The sequence below is a fragment of the Heloderma suspectum genome, chromosome 11 (genome assembly GCF_057233095.1).
Source record: "Heloderma suspectum isolate Gila_16-S chromosome 11, 16-S_ref, whole genome shotgun sequence".
NCBI classification, from domain to species: domain Eukaryota; kingdom Metazoa; phylum Chordata; class Lepidosauria; order Squamata; family Helodermatidae; genus Heloderma; species Heloderma suspectum.
The window spans coordinates 6,705,553-6,732,845 of NC_139468.1; the positions used below are offsets into that span (position 1 = coordinate 6,705,553).

Genomic DNA, 27,293 nt, shown 5'->3' on the forward strand with positions numbered 1-27,293 from the left:
GTCAACAGGAAAAAGAGAAGGAGAACCCTACCTCAGTGCCTTAATTATATCAATGGGATTAAGAGTTATGTCAGTGGATTGAACTGAACTATCTGTGAGGGAATAATATCTGCCAGACTAGATGATTTAGCTCATCAAGCTCTCGTCTGAAACGATGCTGCCTCAAGGCAATCTTGGCTGCCACACAGAGCATCCCTACAATGCTTGGCAAATGGTTCTGAGTACCCACCCCACGGGCATGTGTGCCTATGTGCAAGAAAGGACCACCCCTGAGGAAGAGCTGCTGGCCTTATGAGCATGACTTAGCAAGCACTGACGTTTTGGTATATTAAAAAGGAGCTTACATTTATCCTTTTTTTTTAATCTTCTATTCCAGTGAATCAGGGTGGGAGGAGGAAACAGGGCTGGGCACTTCAAAATATAATCAAGTTGCCAGGAGACAAGTTGCTTAAAGTTCAGGGGACCACTCTCCTTCATCAAGCCGATGAGAATTTAAAAAGATGCAAGGGAGACACAACCATTTACTGTACCTTCAGTACAACGTCACCTTCCTGAATATTGCCGTCTCTTGCTGCCAGACTGTCTTGGGATATTTCTTTCACAAATATGTGGCTGGCCAGGCGCAACCCATATTCTGTTCCAAACAAAAACAAAATAAATGCACAGACGTTGTTAATGAGGAGAAAGTGTTTTGGAAGCTCCCCCACAGACACCATTTCCGCAAATTTCACCTTCCTCAACTCCATCAATTCCAAAACGGTATGGTGTGGCAACAAAGTGTCGGGAGAGAGGCTGAAGTATATCTTAATCCTTTTTCACAGCAGTGGTATGACACTTCCTATGTGTCATCTGGCCGCCCCACCCCACACTCAGATGTCCCATGGCTAGACAGCTGAAGTGCAGGGCTGCAGGGCTGCTGGAGCGTGGAGAAGATCCCCTCTGCGCTCCTTTCGCAGTGCACTGGATAAGTGGTTGCCTCCAAGTTCAGAGGCAGCCACCTATCTGCATAGGGTTGCTCCCTAAAAGACTGATTTTAAAAGGCTGAACTACCTCTCCTAAGGCTTTATTACTGGCTAAGCTTTAAGCTAAAATACGCAGATATTTTTTGGCTCCACCCTTTTTGCCTCTGGCCCCACTCACCACTGGAATGTGGCCCCCGAAAGCTTTTCTAAAAAGGAATTCGGCCCTCGGGGTGAAGAAGTTCAACACCTCTGTGCTATACAACAATGGCACTACATACATACAAGGGAGTGGTAGTGGATTTACATTTATTAAAGGGCAAAGGCGGTTTAAGAAACATCTGAAATTGCCGATGCAGAACTGTACTGAAGATTTTACTGAAATGGTAGCATCCATCCAGAAGGCAGGGATATCATACTGTTACCTAACAATGAAATACTCTATTCTGAATGGCTCTGGAGCTCCAATTTGCATAATTAGTTCAGCACTCTCTGTAACTGGTATGCAAAATGCTGCTGTGAGATTGACTCCCAGGTCATTAACCAGCAGTCTGCAGTCATCTGTATAATTGAGGAATGGCTATACAGCGAGATCATTTTGCAAATTCATTCCCAGAGGAACAGCAATCAGAATAACCAAATTGTTTGCCAGCAATGTAGCAAGCTAAATTAGCACTGCACTTCATTCAGGTAAGCAAAAACCTCTAAAAAAAAAGTTAAAAAGTTAAGCTGGTGAAAGGGAAAATGTGAATTAGAGGACAAAGCTGTTTCCCCTTGCTTTCTTGTTTCCTAGAAAGTTCTATATAACACACACGGTTGCTGTGTCAATCCCCAACAGAGAGCTTTCAGATTTTTGCTTGGTACTTTTTACTGGGTCAGGTTAATAACCCTTTTCACTTTGTACTCAATTCTTGTGTATGCCTAAAGGGTTCTGTGAAATGCGAGAGCTTGCTGCTTTCATCGTAATCAAGTCAATGTCCAAAATGAAAAAGAACACAGTCTGCTTAATGTTGCACTGGTACAGGAAAAGGTGTTTACCCGTCATTTCCAATGTCATCCTTCCAGATAATGCTACGAAGGAGATCGACTCCAGAAGACTAAAAGAAATCTTTTCATGTGGGGTGGAAGAGCAGGGTCATTCCTAGACATTAGGCTCTCCTAATGAAGTCCCAAGCTCAGTTGAGGGGTACTGTCCATATGTCAAACCACTACCCAATGCTTGCCATTTTCAATCAGCTCCCAGTAATTACTACACGCGCACTCAACTGCAGCATAAAGGTTGCTTGGGGAACCTGCAAATGTGTTCTGTGGCATATTTCCAACTTCTAAGGTTGTTTATATGCTGTGGTTTAAGTCTTCAAAACAAGGTTGGTGGCTCTCATTAAATCTTCATTCCAAACTTAAATCATGTGCTTACATTTATGCACCCCTTTCTCAAGGAGAGTTTTAAGCTGAGGTTTAGTAAAAAGCAGGGGAAAGAGTTGCATCACAGGTGGGCCACAAGCTGCAGCATTACCCCCTCTTTCTCCTGGGCTCATACACTTCCCCTCTCCCCTACACTTAACACTGGGCTCATACACTTAACCCTCTCCCCTACAATCACTAGGCGGCAAGTGATGGTAGAAATTTACTAAGATCGGGAGACCCTTGCTTATCTAAACATGGGGTCTCCCCTGTCTTATCTGTTTAGAACTGGGGTGGGGAACATGCAGTCCCTCAACATCTGGAGGGCCACAACTCCCATCAGCCCTAGCTGGCCTACCAATGGTAAGCGATGATGGAGGTTGCACTCCAATGACTTCTGGAGGACCCACATGTTCTCTCATTCCTCGTTTAGAATCTCCCAGACAGAATCCTCATGGCAAAGGGGCAGGGAAGGGAATACAGAAGACTGTGGATCACTAGAAGAGGATGGAGTGTGACCATGCAATTTCCCTGGCTAGAGCTCTAGAATATTCCAAGGTCTGTCTTACCCAGTCGCCAAACCCATATGTGGGACTGCACAGAGACCATGAAGGAGAACCCAGGGGCAAGTAAGAGCTCAAAGGAGTCATCAACAGAAGTACAGCAGCCAGCTGTACACCATCCAATGAATGGAGGCACTAGTTCATATAAAAGGTGGCTTCCATGGTCTGTGAGCATAATAGTGATCCTACACACTCCGAAGATTGCATGGAGACTAGTTCGTGTGTTAACCAGCTGCAGTTCCAACAGGGCCCAAATCCCATGTTATGTCATTTGACCTGATTTTTTATTTATTTTTTAAAGAAGGATATTCAAACAGTTGAGTAAGAAACTCTCAAAGCATCAACATAAGTAAATCTAAAAACTGTTATCCATGTATCTTATTTAGTTAAAATAGGGAATGGGGTGTGTGTGTGTGTGTGGGGGGGACCCCTTCAGTTAGGTTCTCCCCCCACCCCATCCTAGCTTTGTAAGACTGTAACATACCTTCATTCTTCCTGGATTTCACCAACGTGACTTTAGTAGGCTTTGCGGGTTGACTGGAAGCCACTGATCTCCTATCTGATCTTGGCGATAAACTCCTCTCTCTGCTTGCACTTCGGTCCCTCACCCAGCTCTTTTCATGCCTTCTGCTTGCACTTGCAGCACCGCGGGAACTTCTTGGATCATGCATATCCTCTTCATAGCTATCTTCATCGTTTTCAGATACTGGGTCAGGATCTGTCCGAGTTACTGGAATCTGAACTTTCTTCATTCTTCGGATGGTCTGGAACACGTAATATTAATCCTTTAGTTTCTGATAAAATGCAAATCTATCAACATTGTGTATCCAGACTGCATAACATTCTGCATATACTGATATATAGTTAGTTTCATGCTAGCAGTTTCCTGCTGGTACCCAACCACAGAAAAATTACTGTTTCTCCAGTGTTAAAATCTTTGTTATTGGTGGAGTATCCAGGAGAAAGGGTATTTAGTTCATCCCATTTTTACCCCAACTTCCTACTCCCAAAGCACACTCAAGGTGGCTTACAAAACATTACAAACTTAACAGTAAATTTTAAAAAGTGAAAATATGAACAATAAAAAATGGGCAAGATAAACAGTGTCAGAAAAGAAACAGAGCACACTTCATTGCAACAGGCTGGTGGGAAAAAGCTTTAACTTTATTCCCAAAGGTTGGCTGACTTTTGCTTGTGTTCTGGAGAAGAAGCATTACAAGACAGAGTAGATGTTTCCTGGATTCTGAGAACATCTGTTCTCTCACACAGAAATGTTTCAGTACAGAGTGATTCCTTAACAAAAAAAAACAATTCCTCCATATGCCTTTACTTAATGGAAGGTAAAAGAGGGGCAGGGAGAATAGGCTAGCAATATTTTGCTCAGCATCTAGATGCCAAATGGGGGCAAGCAGATAACTCACAGTGTACCTGTGCACGAGAATTTTACATAAGTGAAGAAGTTACTACTACCATAATTGGGAGTAAAAGAAATACATGAAAACATAAGCCTTTGATAAGCAAGATCTCCATTAAACTCAGCACAGCATTGTGAAGTTTTGGATTTTCTGCTTTACATAATCTTGCATCATGGCAAAGAACCAACAAGGAGATGGATAAAAGAAACACACTCCCATAGGCGACGGTCATAGTAAGCTATCTACGTCCAATGCACAAAATAGAAATGAACGCATAAAGCCTCAACTCTCACTGCTCAAGGTGTTAAAATGCCAAGGTACATCCTCACCAGTCTTTGTCTGAATGACCAATAGGGATGCATAAAGGGCAGTCCTTGTGAAGCATGTTTTTCAGTAATGTGACAGCAGCCAAGCAGCCCTGCGTTCTATAAAATGAACACTGACCATAAATCAAGTCTGCGGCCTCTATGGTCAGAAGAAGCCAGTTAATTCAAGACAGACAGATGCTAATGAATATGGATGGTACTGCAGGAGGTTACTCATTGTTAAAAAGTTACCTGTGGCTGAAACATGGGAAGATGGCAACAAACACAATGCCGACCTTGACACACCAAAGCAAATTTTTATTCATTTAGATAGCCCCATCAGTATGCATGTCTATTTATTTATTTATTTGATTTATTAGCCGCCCATCTGGCCAGCTATCCGGCCACTCTAGGCGGCATACAATAATGTACTTTACAGAGTACAAGACAACAGGTCCCTGTTCTGAGGGGCTTACAATCTAAAGTTGGATAAATGGGAAACAACAGATGGGAGGGAAGCAAGGCAGTGGTGAACAGGGAAGGAATATGTGAGTTCCTCAGTTTCATGTGGTTAGGCTTGGTTACAGTAGGACATGGGAACAAGGGTTGTGCTGAAGGCTTCACAGAAAATGTGGATTTTGAGGAGAGCTTTGAAGGAAGGAAGAGAGGTGGCATCACAAAGGTATTCTAGGAAAAACAGGATGTTATTGAAGATAATCTCTCTCTCTCTCTCTTGCTTTGAAGGCCTAGTGAAAGAGGCTTGAAAACTTGCCTCCAGCTACAGATGGTCTAATTTAGGAAACCTCTCACTTGCGCCATTATTTTCAACAGAATAAAGGCAGTTCCACTATGTCCCATGACCTGAAGACAGATTCGTGAATGCTTTTGAAGCAAAAAAAAAAGTATTCCAAATTCTACAGCAGAATGTATTACAACTCATACAATTAATCAAATAAGGCTGCAATCCTACGCAAACTCCAATGGGACGTCCTCCCAAGAAACTAGTGTAACTATGCATAGGAATACACTACGAGATTGCTTTATTTGGATGGCAGCCCTATAATACATATCTTATCACACTGGAATGAGGAGGCTGCTAACTTGGTCTTAAAAAGCAGCATGAAGATATCTAAGAACTATGGTTATATGCAGGCACACCTATCTAAGCATAGTGATCAACGGAGATGTTTTTCTAAAAGAAAGAGTTAAGGAAGAGAATGTTCTTGTCTTGGCAACAAAAAAGGGGAAAGTCTGAAAAAGTACAAATCATACAGAAGAACCCTGTAATCTACAGGCATCTATTTTAGTGCTTGACAAGACAACAGGACAAGACTTAACCTCTCACAGCACGCCGCATCAATACGCATGAGATACAGACCGTTGTAGTATAGTTGGCAAGCCATCAAAACAGCAACAACATACTGAGGCGCTGCAAATTTGTTCTGAAACGGAGCATCCCAATTTTCTTTTAGATTGACTGAGGAACCACACAAAGCCGTATGATGATCAACTGTAATTCTGAGGCTTATACTGTTCTTCGCATACCCCGAACTTTGAGATACGAATGAATAGGATGCTCTTCAAGCAACAACTGAGGCGGTAAACCTGTGTTCGGGCTGTACCACTTTAGACTGCAGGTGGGGTTCATGTGATTGAATGCTCCAAACAGAAAGGAAGTCCCATACCTTGAAATCTTGCCTGCCAGGGATAAGGGGTCTCGCTTAGCCATTTCCCTGATTGATATGCTAATTTTCTACCTGTGGGGGATTTTTCATAAGGGAAAGCGTTCCCTCATGTGACCACCAACTGCACCATGTGACCATCTGTACCTGATGTGGTATAGTCCAGGCACAAGTTTACCACCTCGCTGAGAATGAGGCCAGAATTGTGAGGTGTTCATTGTGGTCAGTGTTTGCTAACGACAAGCAGTTTGCTTATGTTATTTTTCCCCCCGAATTGATAGGTATTAAAATCTTGTCTGAACCAGGGAGACAGCACATTCTACTTGAGCTCTGACGTTCCATTCCCTTGGTCAAAAGGCATTTGGTTTGGCCATGAATAGGAATATCTGCTCTTGGCAGGGCCTTCTCCTTGGGCCAGAAAGACCAACTGCCTCTTAAGCTGGAAAAATCACACTGCTATCTCTGGTCTGGGGCTCAGTACTTCCAGAAACTAGATAGCATCAGAAATATAGACAACTGGCTGTGGAGCAATCATGGTTGCCTCACAACCTTAAGCATCTGGGAAAGGGGGCACCTATTTTGTTTATTAAGCTGGTACAAGAGGGGTAACTCAGCCTCGCTTTTATAATTATCTGTCTTGAGTATTTCTTAATTTCATTGTCAGTAGGCAAAATAAATAAAATGTAGCAATTGAGGACAGTGAGCAAAGTGGGAGAGGGAAAACGTTTATTGTAGAGAAGATACTGTCCAAAGCTACAGATTACCCTCACAGAGATTCACGAACACGCTCTAAATCCATGCAACCTCACTCTTGTCTACAAATACATAATCCGCCATATGCTAATGAACACCTCCCTCTGGCAACAATACTGTTTGGGTTCGAAGCCTGGGAAATCTTTCAGGCTTATATTTAAGCAAAGCAAGAGGCAAAAAAACTACTGAAAAAATCATATCTACTAACTTAATTCAGCCATCACATACCCAATCACAGTTGGCTGTGAAGTCCAAATTAGGCAGATTATGGTTAATACTAATAAGGATTGACTGCAAACAATCGTTTGCAAACCCACTTCAAACCAAGGTTTCAAATCACAATTCTAAGGCATTGCGAGCACCCACCGTGGTTTGCCAGTTTTAGAGATCATGGTGAACCAGAAGAGGGGAAGGAGAAAACCAGCATGCGAGAGAGGAGCGAGTGCATCGAAGCACATTCCTGATCCTCCAAACCAGCCTTCTCCAACTTGGTGGCCTGCAGATGTTTTGTACTACAACTTCCAGAATTCCTGACCTTTGACCATGCTGCATGGGGCTGATGGTAGTTGAAGTCCAAAACATCTGGACGACACCAGTTTGTGGAAGGTTGTTCCAAACCATTATTTGGAGGATCGATACCATGGTACCTAAATTGAGCAATTGCCTATGAAACATGTTTTTGTTTTTATTCTCTACTTTGGCAAAATGCACTTTAGCATTTTGGAAACGCTTTTCAATTCAAGCCAAGAAATGTGACGTTTCTTCCATGAACAATTGTAGTACCCTCTGTGACGATATAAATTATGAATTTCAACATAATAGGGAAACTAGGCAACACAGCAGGTAAGATACCAGCAGGAATATATTTTATGCCTACCAGTATCAAGGGAAATCTCTCTTCAAATCGACATACAGCAAGCCTGCCACCTTTGTGGAGGCAGACATATTTCTGGGCATCTGGAGGGAAAGAATGACCCCTTCCCTTGCCTTCAAGGATCTTCTTTAAAATCTGCCTCTTATCAGCTATGCAAGGGAATTGCAAGGAAATGGTATCAAATACCATCAAGGAGAAGGAAACATTTTAAATAAGTGAGACTGCTAATACATCCTGGAAACAGAATTACTTGTGAGTCTGTTAGATGTTTTTTGTGCAATATAGAATTGCAATTGTTTACCACAAGGTAGATTGCGATCTCTTGCTGATGACAAGTTGTTTTGCAGACATAAGAAAAGGCTATTTATGCACTGTGTATGTCTGAAACAGCAACGGGAATCAATATAATTGCACTGTACGGTGGCAAAAGGCATATGCTGAGCATGAAGGAAAAGCTGCTTGTTGGGGCATGAGGGGAAGTTAACGCCACTCAATACGCAAGGCACTTCAAACACTCGGCATAATTCTCCCTTGACGTGAAAAGAATCTATGGAAAGCAGTGTCAGTATTAACAACCTGAGACTCTAGACTTTGGGGGGTGAGCGGGGAGAGTGGCCAAGGGACTTGCCCTTCACATTGCTTGGCATCCCTTTAGTCATCTGTGGGAAAAGGGGGAACCTGGGGCAGAAGCTTGTGTGGCTGGGACAGCTAGAGAGCTGGACAGGCAGGACAGAATGGCGCCAAGAATTTAGCAGATATGGTGAGGGAGGGAGGCGTACCAGTGGCGTTTGGGGATTGGAGCACATGACAATTTCCCACACCGCTAACATCACTTGTGCCCTTGAACAAATGCCCACATGGACTATTCATTACATCCAGGTGCCAGATTAGCCTGGAGTACACCCGGCAGCTTCCTATATGAAAGGATTTGCCTTACAGCAGTGGTGGGCAACTTGCAGCCCTCTGGATGTTTTGACCTACAATTCCATGATCCCTTGCCATTGGCTATGCTGGTGGGGGCGACGAGAGTTGTAGGCCAAAACACCTTGAGGGTCACCGGTTACCTTAGATCTCTCCTTAAAGCAATTAGCCTTATACCTTATGGCAGCCTCCCCCACTCTGGTGCCTTCTGGATGTTTTGGACCTCCAACTCCCATCCGCCCCAGAAAGCAAGCCCAATGGTCGGGAACGCTGCGAATTGGAGTCCAGGACATCTGGAGGCACCAGGTTGGGGAAGGGTGCCTCATGGCATAATGGGGAGGGCTGTAACTTAGTGGCAGAGTACATATATTGAAAACATTGGCAGACCGCTGGAGAGGTGCCAGCAGTCAGTACAGACATTACTCAACTGCATGGACCAAATGATCTGATTTGGAATAAGGCAGCTTGCTGTGTTCCACACACCCAGTAGAGCAGGTAGGCAGTCTCTCTCTGAGTCATGTTCAGTGAAACCCAAATACACAAACCAAGCATTGTATTTTAATCAAAGCCATACAAAAGAAACAAAGCACGCTGTCCCACAGGCGTGGACTGTGAAACAAAAGATGTTCTCATAATCTAACACTGCCTCTTAGACAGAGTACAAAACCCAGGGCATAAAAGGGTTAAAACTTTCAACTTCATCTAGTTTTATCTGGGAACAGATTCCTTGTCCAAGGAAATCTACAGGCATGTTCAGAATTCTGTGGAATTCCTGAAAACTCAAGCCAGATTCTACCTTCGTTAAACAGCAAACATGGTGCACGGCCAACTGCAGAGTACCCACGGCACAGTCCAACGGATCGTTTATACCAGGCTCAGGCAACGGTGCACACATGTAACCCATTCATCCACACAGGCCTCAGAGGGTCATGTGTATGCACATTTGAGACCCAGACCTACTTTGCTCAGCAAGGTTGCCTTCAGACTATTTACCCTGGACTGCCACCTCTGCAAAACACATTCCTTTACTGTTTGCAGCTCCCCTGCCTGAATCCTCAAGGCTTCAGCTCCTTGCTTCAGCTCTGAACCTGTAAGTATTGATAAGCAGATTAAATATGCACACCTGTGCCAAAAAGTTTAGAAACCAGAGCCGTGTCTCTGCACCAGTGAACATTTTGTACCTGTACTATTCCCCATAATCTTAAATTCTATAATGCCCTTTATAGAAGCACTATTTGTTTAGTTTGGGGAGGTATTTCTGCCATTTAAGAATTCAAGGCAGCTCACAAAACATGCGTCAACAAAGCTGTTTTTGGTCTCAGATGGGGTGGGGTTCCACCCGCTGGTCTTCCACTCTAATTCAAACCAGTACCCCCTTGCCCTGCACCTGGCAGGGATCAGGAGAGATGGAGAGTTCCAGTCCTCTCGCTAACCCTCCATTCCCCCACAGCATTCATAACTACCGAGGTCAGTCAGACAGATTTCGAGATGGGCCCAGGTAGCCTCTCCAAAGAACCAGCTCTGCCCCCTATTCCCCCAAACAAAGCTTCCATGCACTGAGAAGGGACCAGAAATGCTTCTCAATTCCCAACCCTGAAGCTGCATTTGGAGTGGGTAACACAGGCATGTTGAACCTCAGGCCCGCGGTCCAAATTCAGACTCCTTAAGTTCCCAGGTGGCCCCCTTCCCCATGGCCCACCCCTCTCCCCTGATTGCTGAGTGTTTGGTGGTTTCCTGCCTTCTGCACAGTTTTTCCCCATTGTAAAAGGTTGAAATGCTTCTTCTAAAAGCTGGCAGTTAAGAGCTTTAAGCTAAAATATGCTTGTATTTTTGCCCCACTGCTTTTCCCTTCAGCCCCCGTCCACCACTGGGATGTAGCTCTTGAGAGCTTCTCCAAAATGGAATTTGGCCCTTGGACTGGAAAAGGTTCAATACCCTCAGAATAAAGGAACAATGCTCAATAGTATTAACTCACTGCTGTGGAAGATGGGCCTCCAGCCCCTCGGAACACTGGATGCCCCTCAGAACACTGACCTCAAATGTCTTCTTTAGCTACTGTTCTTCATTAGGGGGGAAGTTCATCGGCTCATGACAGGGCAAAGTACATGGCTGCAGGCAGGAGGACACCATTCAGGGAGCCTAAACATATTCCCTGATCCCAGTGACCCCAGCCAGTAAGAATAAAGCCTGTTCTTGAGACTATTCTCCTCTCAAAAAAGAACAAAAAAGCTTAGCAACTCTAGTACACACAGCTACCATCTTTAGCAAGGAGCTATGTAAAGAATCCTGCGCCATCATATGATAAGTGTCATCAAATCTACCCTTGAGGCTTGCTTTCATTTTGTCTGAGCAAATATATAAATACTGTGTATATAAATACTGTTCTGGAAGGAGTTGACCCCTGCACACAATTCTAGGGTTAGAAAAAGCATTCACTTACGATTTTGGCATTTTTCCCACTTTTCCTTAGCTGCTGAACAGCAAAAGCATGTTCCACATTATCCATTGAAACACCATTAACCATTGCAACACGATCATTCTCCCTGGAATGGGGGGGGGGGAGCAATGCAACATGTAAATAACAAGCATGTTGTTGTTACAGAGGAAAGAAAAAGCTTTGTAGTAAAGCTAAGTATCACTACATTATTGCAGATCTGTCACAGTAGTTAGGGATCATTCACAAGGTTATGACAAGGTTTTGGCACATTCATCGGGGACTTCTGCTCATTTGACGCTCCTTCATTATATTTTTAAAAACTGATGCCACAAGCCCCAAGACTAAAGGCTGGGCAGACATGCTTCTCCCCATCATCTTCAGAGGCTCTTCTCTGGATGCTGCCACCCACAACGCTCGCTACCAGGGAAAGAGCCTTCTCTGTAGTGGCACCCAGTCTGTGGAAAGCCCTTCCCTGGGAGATCCATCTGGCTTCCTCACTGTATACATTTAGACACCAGGTATCTTCACTGTATACATTTAGACCTTCCTTTCTAAGCAGGCATTTAATCTTTAATCTACAAAGTCTTGTGGCGCCTTAAAGACTAACAAATTTATCATGTGGCGCAGAGCGGTAGGCGGCAGTATTGCAACTGAAACTCTCCCCACGACCTGAGTTTGATCCCAGTGGAAGCTGGGTCCCAGGTAGCTGGCTCAGGTCGACTCCGCCTTCCATCCTTCCGAGGTCGGTAAAATGAGTACCCAGCTTGCTGGGGGAAAGGTAGTCATGACTGGAGAAGGCAATGGCAAACCACCCCGCTATAGTCTGCCATGAAAACGCCAGCGCAAGTAGGCATCCCTCTAGGGGTCAGTAATGACCTGGTGCTTGCACAGGAGGAATCTTTCCTTTCCAAGCTTTCATGGACTATAGTCCACTTCATTTGTTACTCTTTGTTGCTTTTCTTTCAATAAACTAACCGAGATGCCCTGTGGCATCTTTAATCTGTTGCTCTGCTCATTACTGCTGGCCCCTCAATGTTTTCAATATTTTCCCCAATTTTAATATTTTGCAATGTTTTTAATGTTTAATATTGTGTTATTTTGATATGATTTTATTTTTTGTTATTTCATTTTTTGGTTTTATGACTGCAAACTGCCCCGAGGACATTTACTATTTGCTGTATATAAATCTAATCAATCAATCAGTCAATCAATAGCTAAGGGGCTGGAAATGGGCAGACTGCAAGATTGTGTACTGCCTTGTCTTATTGAAATCACTGGCTATGACCCTGTTCAGACGCACACTGGGACACGGTGGTTAGGCTAACCATGCTGCAGGGTAGTTAGCGCTAACCACTGTGAGAGCCCCTGCCACACGTGCAGCTAACCATGGCCTGTAACGTGGTTAGCCTAACCACTCTCTAACCACGCTCCCTCCTACAGTCCTCCAACCACTCCGTCACACACCCCAGCAGCCTCTGTGGCAAAATCGGCATATATCGCTAGAACACGCATTTGCACATATGCACAAAGTCGCTATATTGATATAGTGATTTTGCACACACGTGCATTTAGGGTAATGCGAGTTTTAGCAACATATGGCAATTTTGTACAAATGCACATTCTAGCGATATGGCAATTTTTGCAAAATTTTCTGCCATTTGTATTTATTTATTTTGCTTAGTTCTGTAACAGAATCAGGAAGAAAGAAGAAAATGGCCACCAACAGCCATCAGTGGCCCTGCTCCTGTAATGGCTGTTTTTGGCCACTCTTGCTGCAGAACTCTATGGAAGCGCTCCATTAACCACGGGGCCTGTTCAGACATCATGCTAAGCCATGGTTAGTGCCGCTAACCATCTTGCAGCAGGTGGTTAGTGAGCATGGGTTGTGCACGGTTAATAAACCATCATGGTTGGGTCTGACCCCCATTCAGACATCACACTAAGCCACCATGGTTAGCTCAAAACTCCTAACCATCGTGGCTTAGCGTGACGTCTGAACAGGCTCTACGCTTGCAGCAACATTTAACGATGGTTAATGATAGCCAGGGTGTTTCAACCCTGGTTTTAGGAGCAAGTTCTAGTTAACATTCACACCAGTGCAAGCATGGGTAAACCATAGCTAAGGGTAGCATAGGAAGAGGGGGATTGCAATGGGAACAGAGGAAGGAAACACACAGTCCTGCAGCCTGTTCCTTCAACAATGGTTAAAGAAAGAGAAGTATCAGGCCTACAGCAATCCCAGCAGGAAAAGTGGATAGGAAATAACAGGAATAATCAAAGCCATCCCTACAGAGCTCCCCTCCCCCAAAAGGAACTTTAACTCAACACTTACTGTAGTAGCCCTTCTGCTGGGCCTCCTTTGAGCACATCTGATATAACTATAGATGTTTCACCACTCTGGAAGTGGGGATTATCTCTTCCGCCGGATATCGCGATACCAAAACCAAATCCAGGCGCCTAAGACAGATCAGAAAGAAGTTCAGATTACAGGTGGCAAGGAGTTTGAAAAAGAGACGACATCTTTTGCTACTTTTAAACAGACAAGTATTCGCATTTTGAGCAAAGCAACACCTGTATGCTGCCCAATGACCTCACAAGTTCTCAAGCTTTTCAGTTCACAACCTGTTATTTCCTTCAGCCTCCTCCTTCCCCTTCCCATCTGTAATATAGTAAATACCACGCAGCACTCTGTGGCTAGACCCACATGGTGACAAAGGAGGGTCTGGATTTCAAGTGGAAGATTCCAGACAGGTGAGACTGAAGGACTGTAAGAGGGCCCTAACTTAGTGGAAGAGCATCTGCTTTGCAGGCTGAAGGTCCCAGGTTGACTCCCCAGCATCTCCAGCTAAAAGGCTGTGGTAGCAGGTGATGGCAAAGGCCTCCCTGGAAACCCATTGCCAGTCTGAGCAGACAATACTGGGCTAGATAAGGCAGCCTCCTATGTTCCTACTGATGTGTTCAGCTCCTCTTCCTACTCCATGTTAATGACTGTTAAGACCCATTGGAATTTGTCCCAGAGAGAGGGGAGGAATAGGTCAATGGAATGTGCAGCACTGCAACCCATCCCAGGTCTTCTGGGCTGTGTTAGATTTGCACTGAGCTACATGGAAGTCCAGGCCCTCCAGCAGCATAATTCCCACTAACTGGTTAAGTCAACAGGATCATTTCTGTCCAGTCTGACCACCAAGATTTATTTCTTTGTTATTTGTATTTATTTCATTTCTATACTGCCCAATAGCCAAAGGTCTCTGGGCAGTTCATAAAAATTAAAACCACAAGGTGCAGCATAAAACAATATAAAATATGAAAGCTTAAAACCACAATGTAACAGTACAACCAGAACAAAACCTAGCAGCAATGCAGAGATTTAAAATACAGAGTTAAAACACCAGAGTTAAAAGACTAGGAAGCTAAAATGCTAAAACACTGGGAAAATAAAAAGGTCTAAAATTTATGATTTTAGCTTCACTCTACATACACAGCACATGTAATAAATAAAATAGAGATAGAGGAACTTTGCATTGTGTGCATCATAGACCCCGTTTGGACATAATGGCGGTGTTCAGCGGCAATTCATGGGTTAACCCACAAATTGCTGAATGCAGTCATTACATCCGAACAAGGCGTATGTTCCTTCCTATGTATACTGGTCTCCTTTTCTTCCAATCGATCAGTCTACCCGGAACAGGAACACTATAGGTGAAGTTATCTGTACTCATGAGAAGCCAGTTAAGAACAGAGTTGATCGTATCAAGATGTTTAGTGTAGTCTACGGCCACATGAAGCTTGCCGTATCTACTAACAGGATTAACTGGTTTGGAAATATTCATAGTTTTCATTGTGCAGGGTGAAGTTCAACACATGCATGACAATGTTAATCCTTAGCTCATATGTTGAGCTCCATTAACTCCGAAGACTCAAGTAATAAAAATGCAAAATGTGGACATGAATGCACAAAAGGTGGCCTGACACAACTACTCTGAAGTGCAAGACAGGAAGAAAAAGCATACACAGTGGAGATAAACTTCAACTGAACTTAAGAGGCTTGAATATATTTGAGCATTAACAAGTAGGCCAGGGAAACACACTCCTGTCAAAGGGCCAAGCAGGAAAACAACAAGATATGTTACACTTCACAGCATAGGTTTTCCTTGTAGAAGGATCTTGGCTTTAAAAAAGCTGTTCTCTTGAGTACAAACCACATTTCTGCCATCAGCAGGCTCTGATCTCTCCCCCACCCCATCCCTGAATTGATGATGCTCTTCCTGACTTAGGAGTAGGAAAGCTGGAAGAAACATGAACCAAATCAAAAGCCAGTGGTTCCAAATGGGGATCAAAATGGAAGTGATGTGCTCATTGCCCAGTCCTTTTTAGGACTGCATGTGCTTTGAGTGAAGTCTCCTTCCTTAGGACCACTCTAGAAAGAAAAGAAGCATTTTCGTTTCTTTTTTTCCCCAGGAAGCTGATATTTGTCCTTTGACAAAGACTACTGGGCAAAGGAATACAAAGATCTCAACTTGGGGAATGGGGGAGCTTCTGGTAGTACTTCATGAAGGAATCCATCCAGAAAGGCTGCCAAAAGGGATCCCCCAGTGAAGAAGTGATATTTACTGACTAAAACAGCCTTCTCCAACCTGGTTCCCTCCAGCAGTACTGGGCTACAGCTCTTATCATCCCCAACCAGCACGGCTCTTGAGTATAGCACCTGGGGATGAAAGGAGCTCAGCACACTGGGAAGACTCCAGGTTGGGGAAGGCTGACCTAAAATATAGAGGAACTGGGGCATCTTAGAAATGAGGTGAATTTTAACTGGAATCAGGAACAACTTGCAATTCCATATTGAGCTTTCTCAAAGCAACTAAACACTTTTCTCTTGAGATGCTATTTGTTGACTGCAGTATCTTCAGAACTTACTAGGGCTTGTAAGTTTCCAAGAAGCTACACAACATGAGAAGCCAAGGAAGATCCTAGCCCTCTCCTACAAAAGCCCTCAGGTTCAACAACCCCAGATCTTTCTATCTGTCACTATCTAAAACTATGAAATTTGATTTTGAAATAAAGTTGAAGATACAGGTAACAAAAACGAAAGCCCACAATACCAACAAGATAATGAAGGCTGCAATTATCCTATACACAATTACTTGGAAACAAGTCCCATTGAATGTACTGGGACTTACTCCTGGGTAGACATGTATAGGATTCTGCTGTAATTAAGAGATGGAGGAAAAATAGAACATTCAAAAAGGGAAGCTCCCTGATAACTGTCTCATAAGCCCTCCACCCCACCCCCTGTGGTATGAGACAGTTATAATGCCCACATAAGAGATAAATGGTGCCATAACATCTTTTACAAAATTGCAATTCCATGCAGTTTTTGCAATTGTGGACGTTTTGGAGTTGCTACCAGAAGTGAAAGCTACATATGAAAGTTAGAAGGGAGGGGCATCTTGGGCTGATCAGTTGTGCATTTTCCTTAGAACCACAGATGCTGAAACTACAAAACTCAATCTTGAGTGCATCCTACGACATTTCTAAGATGAAAAGCATCTTAAATGGGAAAAGCTGCATCTATTTCTGGCCTTTCCTCTAGAATTAATGGTTGGATCCAGATTTTGCAGAAGAACTACTAAAATCAATGGGACTTACGTTAGTCATGACTAACCAGTCTCATTGATTTCAATGGGTCTACACTTAAGTATGATGAAATCTGGATTGAACCCAATGATTATGGATTGTATTATCTTCATCTTTGGGTGTGTCCGTGTGTGTCCCCTTCTGCCAGTTTAAATGGTTCTTGGTTCAAAAATATTTGGATATGGGTAAAAACAATGGAATTAATCAAGTCAACTCATCAGATTTCTTAAATCGGGTGACAGCCCTACAAATTAAGACATAAAACTCTTGGTCGTATACTTAATATCTGGTATGCAAATACAAAGCATTTGTTTAAGCCCTTACAGAAAAGACACTCTTCACAATAAAACCATTCCCAGAACAGGAGCAGCTTCTCCAGGTGTTCCTTTCCTGAAAGCTTTTAGAAGGCCAACTCATGTGCTTTTTATTCCACTATTATTCAGAATGAAGCCTAAACCCAGAGGAGCATGAAGACACAACATTCCAGCTTGCATGAATGCCTCTCTGTATGTTGCATAGTACTTCCTTTCATGTTTCACAACTGTAAGCTGCACTCTAGGAAAACAATACTAGGAACAAAAAGGTTGGTCGTCATGTGGTAGTTTTGCAAAGAATGTCGTGATGCAAGGTTGATAATGACCTTAACACCACTACTTTGATCAGGATGCTAGAGGTAAATCTCACATGAAGTTAATTTCTTTAAAATATTAACATTATGGTAATGTAAATTAGATATAGATATATATAGGACCACCTGTCTCATGAACCTGCCCAGTTATTAAGATCTGCAGGAGAGGCCCTGTTGAAGACGCTATTCCCAGCAGAAGGCTGTTTATTGGACATGCGTGAAAGGGCTTTCTCCCGTGTCACTCCAAAACTGTGGAACACCGTCCTTCAAGAACCAGGATTGGGCCCCACTTCCTTGGTTTTTAGAAAGATGATGACAACTTTTTAATCTAGCCTTTTAAATTGTTCTTGTTTTTTATTGCTATAAGGGTTTATTGTTTAAAATTGTTGCACATCATCTTAATGTCTTTTAAGCAAATAAGGTGGTATATAAATGTTTCTAGATGTGTGCGCATATGTGTGTGTATACACACACACACACAATATTATAGAAAGGAAATGCAAATCCACCTGTACTGGAATGCCAAAAGATAAAAGAAATCACACATTAAAGGCCAGAGTTTCAGTGAAACATTTAGTTTTAATTTAATTTGGGCCAATAAAAGACATTTTGCTGTCTGAGGCAAAGGAGAAGGTTCCCCCCCCCCAGCAAAAACAATCTATATACAGAAGCTGAGTGCATTGAAATCTGAATAGGGCCTTTTCAGTGGATGCTCCCAGGCTGTGGAACTCCCTTCTGAAAGAGGTTAGATTCATTCCCTCTCTGCTGTCTTTCTGCCAGCAGGCAAAGACTGCTTTGTTCAAGGAGGCCTTTGGCCTATAAGTGGGTCTGTTGGGTTGGGTGCTGTTTTTATTTCCCCCCCTGTAATTGTTATGTTTTTATTATATTTTAATGCATTGTTTTATGGATTTAATCTGTTTTAATCGTGCCTGTAAGGCAGGGTACAAATCAAATCAAAACAAAAAATAATAAATAGTACTTCAACACTGGTGATGGAACAGCATCTTCCAACACACCTGAGAGCAGCAGACTAGTTTAAGGGAATGTATAGATGGCTGGGTGGCACATGCAGCTGTCCTCTAGCACCTTGCCACTACTCTGCACCCCCTGCCCCCAGCAGCTGCCACCTCACTCTACCTAATGGTAGGGCAGGCCCTGAATTTACGTTTTGATTTTCTATTAAGAATGCAACCCAGTGATCATGTCAGACAGAACATAGCTCTGAATACCAGATGCTGGGGATATGTGGAAAGAGGGTGTTATTGTTTTTATTGCCCTGTTTGCAACTTCTCCCAAAGCATCTATCAGTTCAGTGTTGGAAACAATAAAATTTGTAATAACTAAGTGAGCCCTGTTGGTTCATAACAAGGGACCTTCTTACATTCAATATGCTACACAGTATGTCTTATAACCAAAAATTTTAATTATTTCCAATTTAAAATAAGATTCAGTCAAGACTTGTCATAGTTTCAATTCAACTCATGACTATGGAAAAACCACCACCCTACAAATGTTTCCCTACATTCCTGGTAAAAGCTTTTAAAATTATGTCTGCTGCAGCTTCTCTTCATTTCCCTAATCCAATTAGCAAAACAGATGCTTGTTCACATAGAACTGGAGAGGTAATCTCGCTTCAACAAAATCCAGACTTTAAGAAGGTCCAGTCAACTTGTGACAAGAAGTAGATGAAGAAATGCCTTTTACTGGCCCAATTTCTGTTGGTGAAAGAAGGCTGGCTCTCAAGCTTCAGAAAGCTCTTTTCCAGGCAGGAATTAAGAGCATATGGTGCAGTGGAGCTCTCTGTGAGACTCTGGAAAGAGTCCCATTTAGGCTTCATTCCCCAGATTGCAGCACACATCTTACTGCATCAGGGCATTGGAACCACAAATGTACCCGGGCTTGTCAGGCACTCATACGACACTGACTGGTTAAAGAAGGTTATCTACTTTGAATTCTATCCTGCTTGTTCAGTATCTGGATGTTAGGATCCAACCAAATAGTTTTATCACATTCTATTATATTTCCATAGATTGTGGGCGGAAGTCAGTAATCATCAAGAAACATGGGAAAGGTCATAGTTCAGTGGCAGAGTACATGCTTTGCCTGCAGAAGGCTCCCAGTTCAATCCTCAGCATCTCCAAGTTGGGCTGGAAAAAACTCCTGCCTGAAACCCCGGAGAGCCATTGTTGCCAGTCAGTGCTGACAGTACTGGGTTAGGTGGACCCATGGTCTGACTTGGCATAAAGGCAGCTTCCTATGTTCCACATGGAATATATACATATATGCCAAAGACAGAACATGGATTTATATTATTCATTTGCACAGCAAGATAGGAAGCTGAAGGAACGCACTCAGCTCAACACCCTATTGGAGGGGAAGGATAAGGAGGTTTGAGACCCCTAGCATAACTGAGTCAATAGTCCAGAATGTCTACTGTTAGGACAGTATTACACAATGGATTATGGTACAGTGATGTAATCCAACTAGACTGGTGTTTAACTGCTCTTAAGTATATGTTGCATACAACTCATTTAAAAGTAGCCAATCATGCACAAACCTGTCCAGTTACAGTTCATCTCTGAACTAGAGTGACAGCACGGACACATTTCTCTTTCCCTACTCCTCGCTTGGTAATCAAGGGGCAACCTCAAGAAAGCTTCAAGAGCAACAGGGCTTTTCTGTGTTCTCCCAGAGATTTCAGAAGGAGAAAGGCAGCAAGCCAACATGTAAGCTTATCTGATCTTGCCTTCCCATGAAGGCTGGGCAGTGTTCAACTTAATAGTATCATTGACCCTATGCCACACGCTCATGGGGACCTTATCCTCGTGTCCCGGGAAATGGGGAGGGGGGGTACTTGGAGGGGTGTCTTTTCTTCCACCTTGCAAGCAAGAAAAATCCATATGACGGAAAAGGAATAAATAGGTGAGGGGGTGGGGGAGGAATGAGCACTTTCCCCAGAAACCACTGAATTCTCCTAAATCAGTCTGTTAATACAGTTTCCCATTTTCATACCAGCACATGTAACATCTTCTACTATCTTTTGCCAAACAAATTAATCTTGAGATGCCCAGGCTTACCATGTAAGCCCAGCCTTTTTTGTCTAAAACAAAGTCTCGTGCTAATGGAAGCCAAATTCTGTCATGAAAAAAGTGGCATTCTGCAATCTGCATAAATTAGGCACATTTGCATGAAATATATATATATGTGTGTGTGTGTTATTTTTATTGTTTTATTGTATTGTTTAATATTGCATGAAACATTTTTCATATTCTGCTTCTGGTGGCCATGGAGCAAGTCAATGCAGGGGATTGGGACACTGTCCTCTGGTCCCCGGGGATCTAATTCAGCCACCCTTCCACCTTTCTTCAGGCACTGCCCATGGACTTTTACGCATTCACTGATCTTGGCAACCATGGAAGGCTTGAAACTTGTGTCTTATTGTTAGCTATCTAGCTATAGATGGGAAGGTGGTATAAGTTTAACAAATGCAATAAAACTCTCCATCCAAGCTGACATCCTTAGGAGGTTGAATATTGTGGCCAATTATGCAGTCTGCAGATTCCAACATAAGTTGCTGTCTTGTACCAAGTCAGACCATTGGTCAGTCTAGCTCAGTTCTGTCTACTCTACGCTGACTGGCAGCATCTTTCCAGGGTTTCAGCTAGAAGTCTTTCCTAGCACTACCTACAAATGTCTGGGACCAAACTGGGGGACTTTGGCATGCTAAGCAGATGCTCTACCACTGAGCTATGGGCCTTGCTCAGCTTGGGATATATGCAGGAAGGGTTCCACAATGGTTAATGTACCCACAATATTTTTTCATAAATGTACAACTTGTTTTGCACACATCTTTGGACAGCTAAAGTTAAGGACAAAAACTAGCCTCCATGTTGTCCAGATGAAGTTTATTATTATTTTTTACAAAGACAAGCTAGCAGTCACTAGCAATGGGTACTGCTGTAGAAAGGTGGTCAAAAATGTATAAACAAACTATTATAAGAAGTTTACAATCACACTAATTTCAAACAAAGGAATGCAACAGTTTCCTTTCTTTTTCCTTCCGGACATCTGGATTTTTGCTATTGTTTTCATGAGCTGACAGTATCCTGAGTTATGGACACAAAACTATAATGGTAGAAACTTACCCTGTGAAGCGTCACTGTATGTTGTTCCCATATAGCTGTTTCTTCCATTGTTGTGCTCTGATTAAAGGGGAAGGAAAGAAGAAATCAAAATTACTTTCTTGTTGCTGCTAATTAACTTTTGTCAAATATAACCGAAAAAATAGTTACTTTAAAAATTACTTCAGTCCTCGCTAATGATGAATTAAGCCGAGGCGAACAGATTGTGCATTTTGTTTTGTTTTTAAATTAAGATCACAAAGTTGCACATGTAGCTTCCTGTCTTTAACTGGACTACATAGACAGATGCCACCTTTGATCACCTCTTTCCATCTACTCTTTTTCAGCATGAATAAAACTACAAAATTATTGTGTGGCATTTTTCCTGCTTGGTTATAATTTTCATTTTAAAAATGTTATTCAGAGAGACTTCCAGTAGAGCAAACCCAGATATTCAGTCCTTTTAAAATAACATATAAAATCGCCGACAGCCTGTATGTAGAAATCAGAAAGGGACAAGATCTTTTCTAGTCCTCGTTTCCTTATATAGCATCATTTCTTAACAAGCCCCATATTCCCTTTACGTAATGATATAATGTGTCTCCCACAGTGGGGAATACTAATGATCACAAGTTATTCTGCCACAGTTCTAATTATGTTAAAGCTAGAAATATGAAGGTCTGAAGAAAAACAGAAAAAAACGGAAAAAAACACTTTCCCCCCATTTTTTCTTAGGACTTGAAAAATTGAACAGTTTTGGATTATGAAATATTTTCTTTTAGAATTTAAGACAAAGTATTGATATATTTGTACCCATCCTTTACCTTCCCCAAAGTGATTTCTAAGAACTAGGTAATAAGAACAGTTTTACAGAAAGACTGGAGATATAAAATGTCTGCAAATAATGAAGCCATGGGGGAAAATGTTTTTTAATCCTCTCTGTAAGATTCCCAACATAGTTATTTCTATCGTTCCTTATTAAAACTATTGATCTAAAGTATATTTTACTGATTGACATTTATGCTCTGTTTCCCAACATGTGAGTAGCGTCACCCCTGTGCATTCTTGACAGTAAATGTGCATTCTTGACAGTTTGGGTTTTGTTCCATACAGTCCTGTGTTTCTGATGCTGTAGCAATCATTTAATGTAGTTCTAATATATTCGGACAATAATTACAAATTTACTAACTGAATTTACTTTTTAAAGTTTTAAAATATAATCATAATTTTATGAGCAAACCAAGTAATACATAAAATAACTTTACGAACAGAAAGGCTGCTTTATGTTCCTAAAGCAGCCCTCCCCAACCTGGTGCCATCTGGATGTTTTGGACTACAGTGCTCAGCATTCCTGACAATTGGCCATGTTGCCAGAAGCCGATGGGAGCTGAAGTCCAAAATATCTGGAGGGCACCAGGTTGGGGAAGGCTGTCCTAAGGCAATGAAGTGACTTTATATCTGTAAGGAGCGCGCACACACACACACACACACACAAACACAAAAAGTATTGCTTCCCCCCACCCAAATTTCCCTTTTTTCCAATCCATTCTCCCCAACAGTTTTTTTTTCCTGGCCTCAAAGTTTTCAGAAATTTTACATCACTAATTAAAGCACACTTTCAGAATACTAACTGAAGCGTGACCACTGGAACCCATGACAAATGAAAACTGTGTCAAGTAAGTGCTTCTAATGAAATCCTGGCATACCACACCAACCATCCAAGGAGATAAACATGCAACATCCACATTCTCCTAGATTATTTCAGTAAGAATTTAAGCACTGATGGTATTAGCGCTGTTTTAAGAAAGTCCCTTGAACTCTCCCCCAACCCTTCACAGGATGAGGCAGCAGGAAAAAAATGAAAAGAAAAATAAAACTAAGGTGAATTTTTTATTTGCTTGCTATTTAGCTTTTCCCCCTGCACTGTGGCCATAACTAGAATTTGGAAGGGGTACAACTACAAGATGTCGAAAGGGTAACTCAAACTATCCCCAACACAATCTACCAAATGCATGAAACTTCTAAACATAATGAACATACAAAATGTTTGTAATGGAATCGACTTTCTCCATTTCAGTGACTATCACAAAGGAATAACCTGGTTCTATGCCTGACACCCAGATAGAATTACTTGTAATTTAAATGTCTGGGTTTTTTTCCACTGACTACTAAAAAAAAAAAAAAGCAGCAAAAAACCCAGCAACACCTTGGTGTTTTGTGGGAGAAATGTTATTTGGTGCACATTTTAGACTAGCTATGGATGATGGCATGCGAGCTACTGTACTATACAGGAAGGTCATGTTTAACTGACTCTGCAATTTGGCATTCGCTAATCTTCTCTCACGTGAATGCCAGCACTGCAGACCAAAAGGGGTTTCTATGTCAGAGAATAAGATTAAGAGACATTGATGGGAGCACAATTTAAAAACAGGATTTAAAAGGGGGCAGATAAAAAGACAGTTGTGTCAAATGAAAATTTATCACCTATGCCTGCTTAAGAGGAATTGCTTTCAGAGGGGACAAAATGCCCAGGAGATACTAACACGCGCTATGGGAAATGGGTAAAAAGAGATACACAGAAACATATGGAAGCAGCTCATAGGCCCAAGCTGTGTTGCTGCAAGATCTATCATTCATGAGAAGTGTCCTGGGTTTTCAGCCTGGTACCTTATCTAAGAAACATGTCCCCCACCCCAAGGCCAATTTGCAAATAGGAATAAAGAGAGGTAGTTAAAAGGGGCAGTCACAAAGCACTGTTAAAGCTAAGGAATGGAAGTCAATCCTTAAACTGAGCAACTAGGTAGGATGATTTTTAATAGTGACTTAACACTGTAGTTCCTCTCTATCCTGGTATAACTCAGCATTACAAAATTCATATTCTGTACAAATATTTTCTGTCCCCGCACACAGAGCATTTAGCAAGAAACAGGTACTTCCCTGCTAAAACAGGAAGATGCTGGCCTTTAGCTTATTCAAGGAGCTTGCATTTCATAAAAAGGTTATCAGGTTAGCTCAAATACACTTTGTAAGAGTTTCTGAAGTGTATCTAAAGCATTTATTCTGAGAAATGAATATTTTACCTAGTATTAAGGAATCTGATTCAAGAAATCCAAGAAAATTGGTTATCTCATCCCCTAGCCCACAACCCCCCTTCATGGATCACTGCCTTGTTGTGGCGAAGGGGCTTGCGTAACTCAGTGAAGCCATAAGCTATGCCGTGCAGGGCCACCCAAGACAGGTCATGGCAGAGAGTTCTGACAAAATGTGGTCCACTGGAGAAGGAAATGGCAACCCACTCCAGTATTCTTGCCAAGAAAACCCCATGGAACGTATCACAAGGCTAAAAGATATGACGCCGGAAGATGAGCCCCTCAGGTCGGAAGGTGTCCAATATGCTACTGGGGAAGAGCAGAGGGTATTTCCAAGTAGCGCCAGAAAGAGTGAAGCGGCTGGGCCAAAGCCGAAAGGACACTCAGCTGTGGATGTGTCTGGTGGCGAAAAGAAAATCCGATGCTGTAAAGAACAATATTGTTTAGGAACCTGGAATGTCAGATCAATGAATCAAGGTAAGCTTGAGGTGGTCAAACATGAGATGACAAGATTGAACATCGACATCTTAGGAATCAGCGAACTAAAATGGACAGGCATGGGCGAATTTAATTCAGGTGACTATCATATCTACTATTGTGGGCAAGAATCCCTTAGAAGAAATGGAGTAGCACTCATAGTCAACAAAAGGGTGGGAAAAGCAGTACTGGGGTACAATCTTAAAAATGATAGAATGATCTCAGTACGAATCCAAGGCAAACCATTCAACATCACAGTAATTCAAGTCTATGCCCCAACCACTGAGGCCGAAAAAGCTGAGGTTGATCAGTTCTATGAAGACCTACAACACCTTCTAGAACTAACACCAAAAAAAGATGTCCTCTTCATCATAGGGGATTGGAATGCTAAAGTAGGAAGTCAAGAAATCACCGGGATAACAGGCAGGCATGGCCTTGGTGTACAAAATGAAGCAGGACAAAAGCTAATAGAGTTTTGCCAAGAGAACATGCTGATCATAGCAAACACTCTTTTCCAACAGCACAAGAGGCGACTCTACACATGGACATCACCAGATGGTCAATATCGAAATCAGATTGATTATGTCCTTTGCAGCCAAAGATGGAGAAGCTCCATACAGTCAGTAAAAACAAGACCTGGAGCTGACTGTGGCTCAGATCATGAGCTTCTTGTTGCAAAATTTCGGCTTAAATTGAAGAACGTCGGGAAAACCACTAAACCGTTCAGGTATGACCTAAATCATATCCCTGATGAATATACAGTGGAGGTGAGGAATAGATTTCAGGGATTAGACCTGATAGACAGAGTGCCTGAGGAACTATGGACGGAGGTCCGTAACATTGTTCAGAAGGCAGCAACGAAATCCATCCCCAAGAAAAAGAAATGCAAGAAAGCCAAGTGGCTGTCTGATGAGGCTTTACAAGTAGCTTACGAAAGAAGGGAAGCGAAAAGCAAGGGAGAAAGGGGAAGATATACCCAACTGAATGCAGAGTTCCAGAGAATAGCAAGGAGAGACAAGAAGGCCTTCTTAAATGAACAATGCAAAGAAATCGAGGAAAACAACAGAATGGGAAAGACTAGAGATCTCTTCAAGAAAATTGGAGATCTCAAGGGAACGTTTTGTGCAAAGACGGGCATGATCAAGGACAAAGAAGGCAGGGACCTAACAGAAGCAGATGAGATTAAGAAGAGGTGGCAAGAATACACAGAAGAACTATACAGGAAAGATCTGAATGTCCCTGATAGCCATGATAGTGCGGTCACTGAACTTGAGCCGGACATCCTAGAGAGTGAAGTCAAGTGGGCCTTAGGAAGCATTCGTAACAACAAAGCTAGCGGAGATGACAGTATTCCAGCCAAGCTATTTAAAATCCTAAAAGATGATGCTGTTAAAGTGCTGCATTCAATATGCCAACAAATTTGGAACACTCAACAGTGGCCACAAGACTGGAAAAGGTCAGTTTACATTCCAATTCCAAAGAAGGGCAACGCCAAAGAGTGTTTGAACTACTGCACCATTGCGCTCATTTCACATGCCAGCAAGGTGATGCTCAAAATCCTACAAGCTAGGCTTCAGCAGTATGCGAACCGAGAACTACCTGAAGTACAAGCTGGGTTTCGAAGAGGCAGAGGAACTAGAGATCAAATCGCCAACATTCGCTGCATCATGGAGAAAGCAAGTGAATTCCAGAAAAACGTCTATTTCTGCTTCATTGACTACGCGAAATCCTTTGACTGTGTGGATCACAACAAACTGTGGCAAATTCTTAAAGTGATGGGAGTACCAGACCACCTTACCTGTCTCCTGAGAAACCTGTACGAGGGTCAAGAAGCAACAGTAAGAACCAGACATGGAACAACCGATTGGTTCCAAATTGGGAAAGGAGTACGACAAGGCTGCATATTGTCACCCTGCTTATTTAACTTATATGCAGAGTACATCATGAGAAATGCCGGGTTGGATGAATCACAGGTCGGAATTAAGATTGCTGGGAGAATTATCAACAACCTCCGATATGCAGACGATACCA

General features: G+C 42.5%; 1 protein-coding gene across 6 annotated transcripts in view; it reads right to left on the reverse strand.

The window, feature by feature from the left end:
- Window positions 1-27,293, reverse strand: part of TJP1 (tight junction protein 1) — a 142,716-nt gene that overhangs the window by 59,403 nt on the left and 56,020 nt on the right. For 5 of the 6 annotated variants that reach the window (XM_084816726.1, XM_084816724.1, XM_084816723.1 and 2 more), the window contains exons 2-6: window positions 21,721-21,777; window positions 13,646-13,770; window positions 11,317-11,419; window positions 3,411-3,690; window positions 531-634 (exon numbers count right to left, since the gene is read on the reverse strand). In XM_084816726.1, the coding sequence (XP_084672852.1) occupies window positions 531-634; window positions 3,411-3,690; window positions 11,317-11,419; window positions 13,646-13,770; window positions 21,721-21,777 (669 nt within the window). Of the gene's footprint in view, window positions 1-530; window positions 635-3,410; window positions 3,691-11,316; window positions 11,420-13,645; window positions 13,771-21,720; window positions 21,778-27,293 lie in introns of those variants that run through there. The other variant, XM_084816725.1, reaches the window with a different exon arrangement.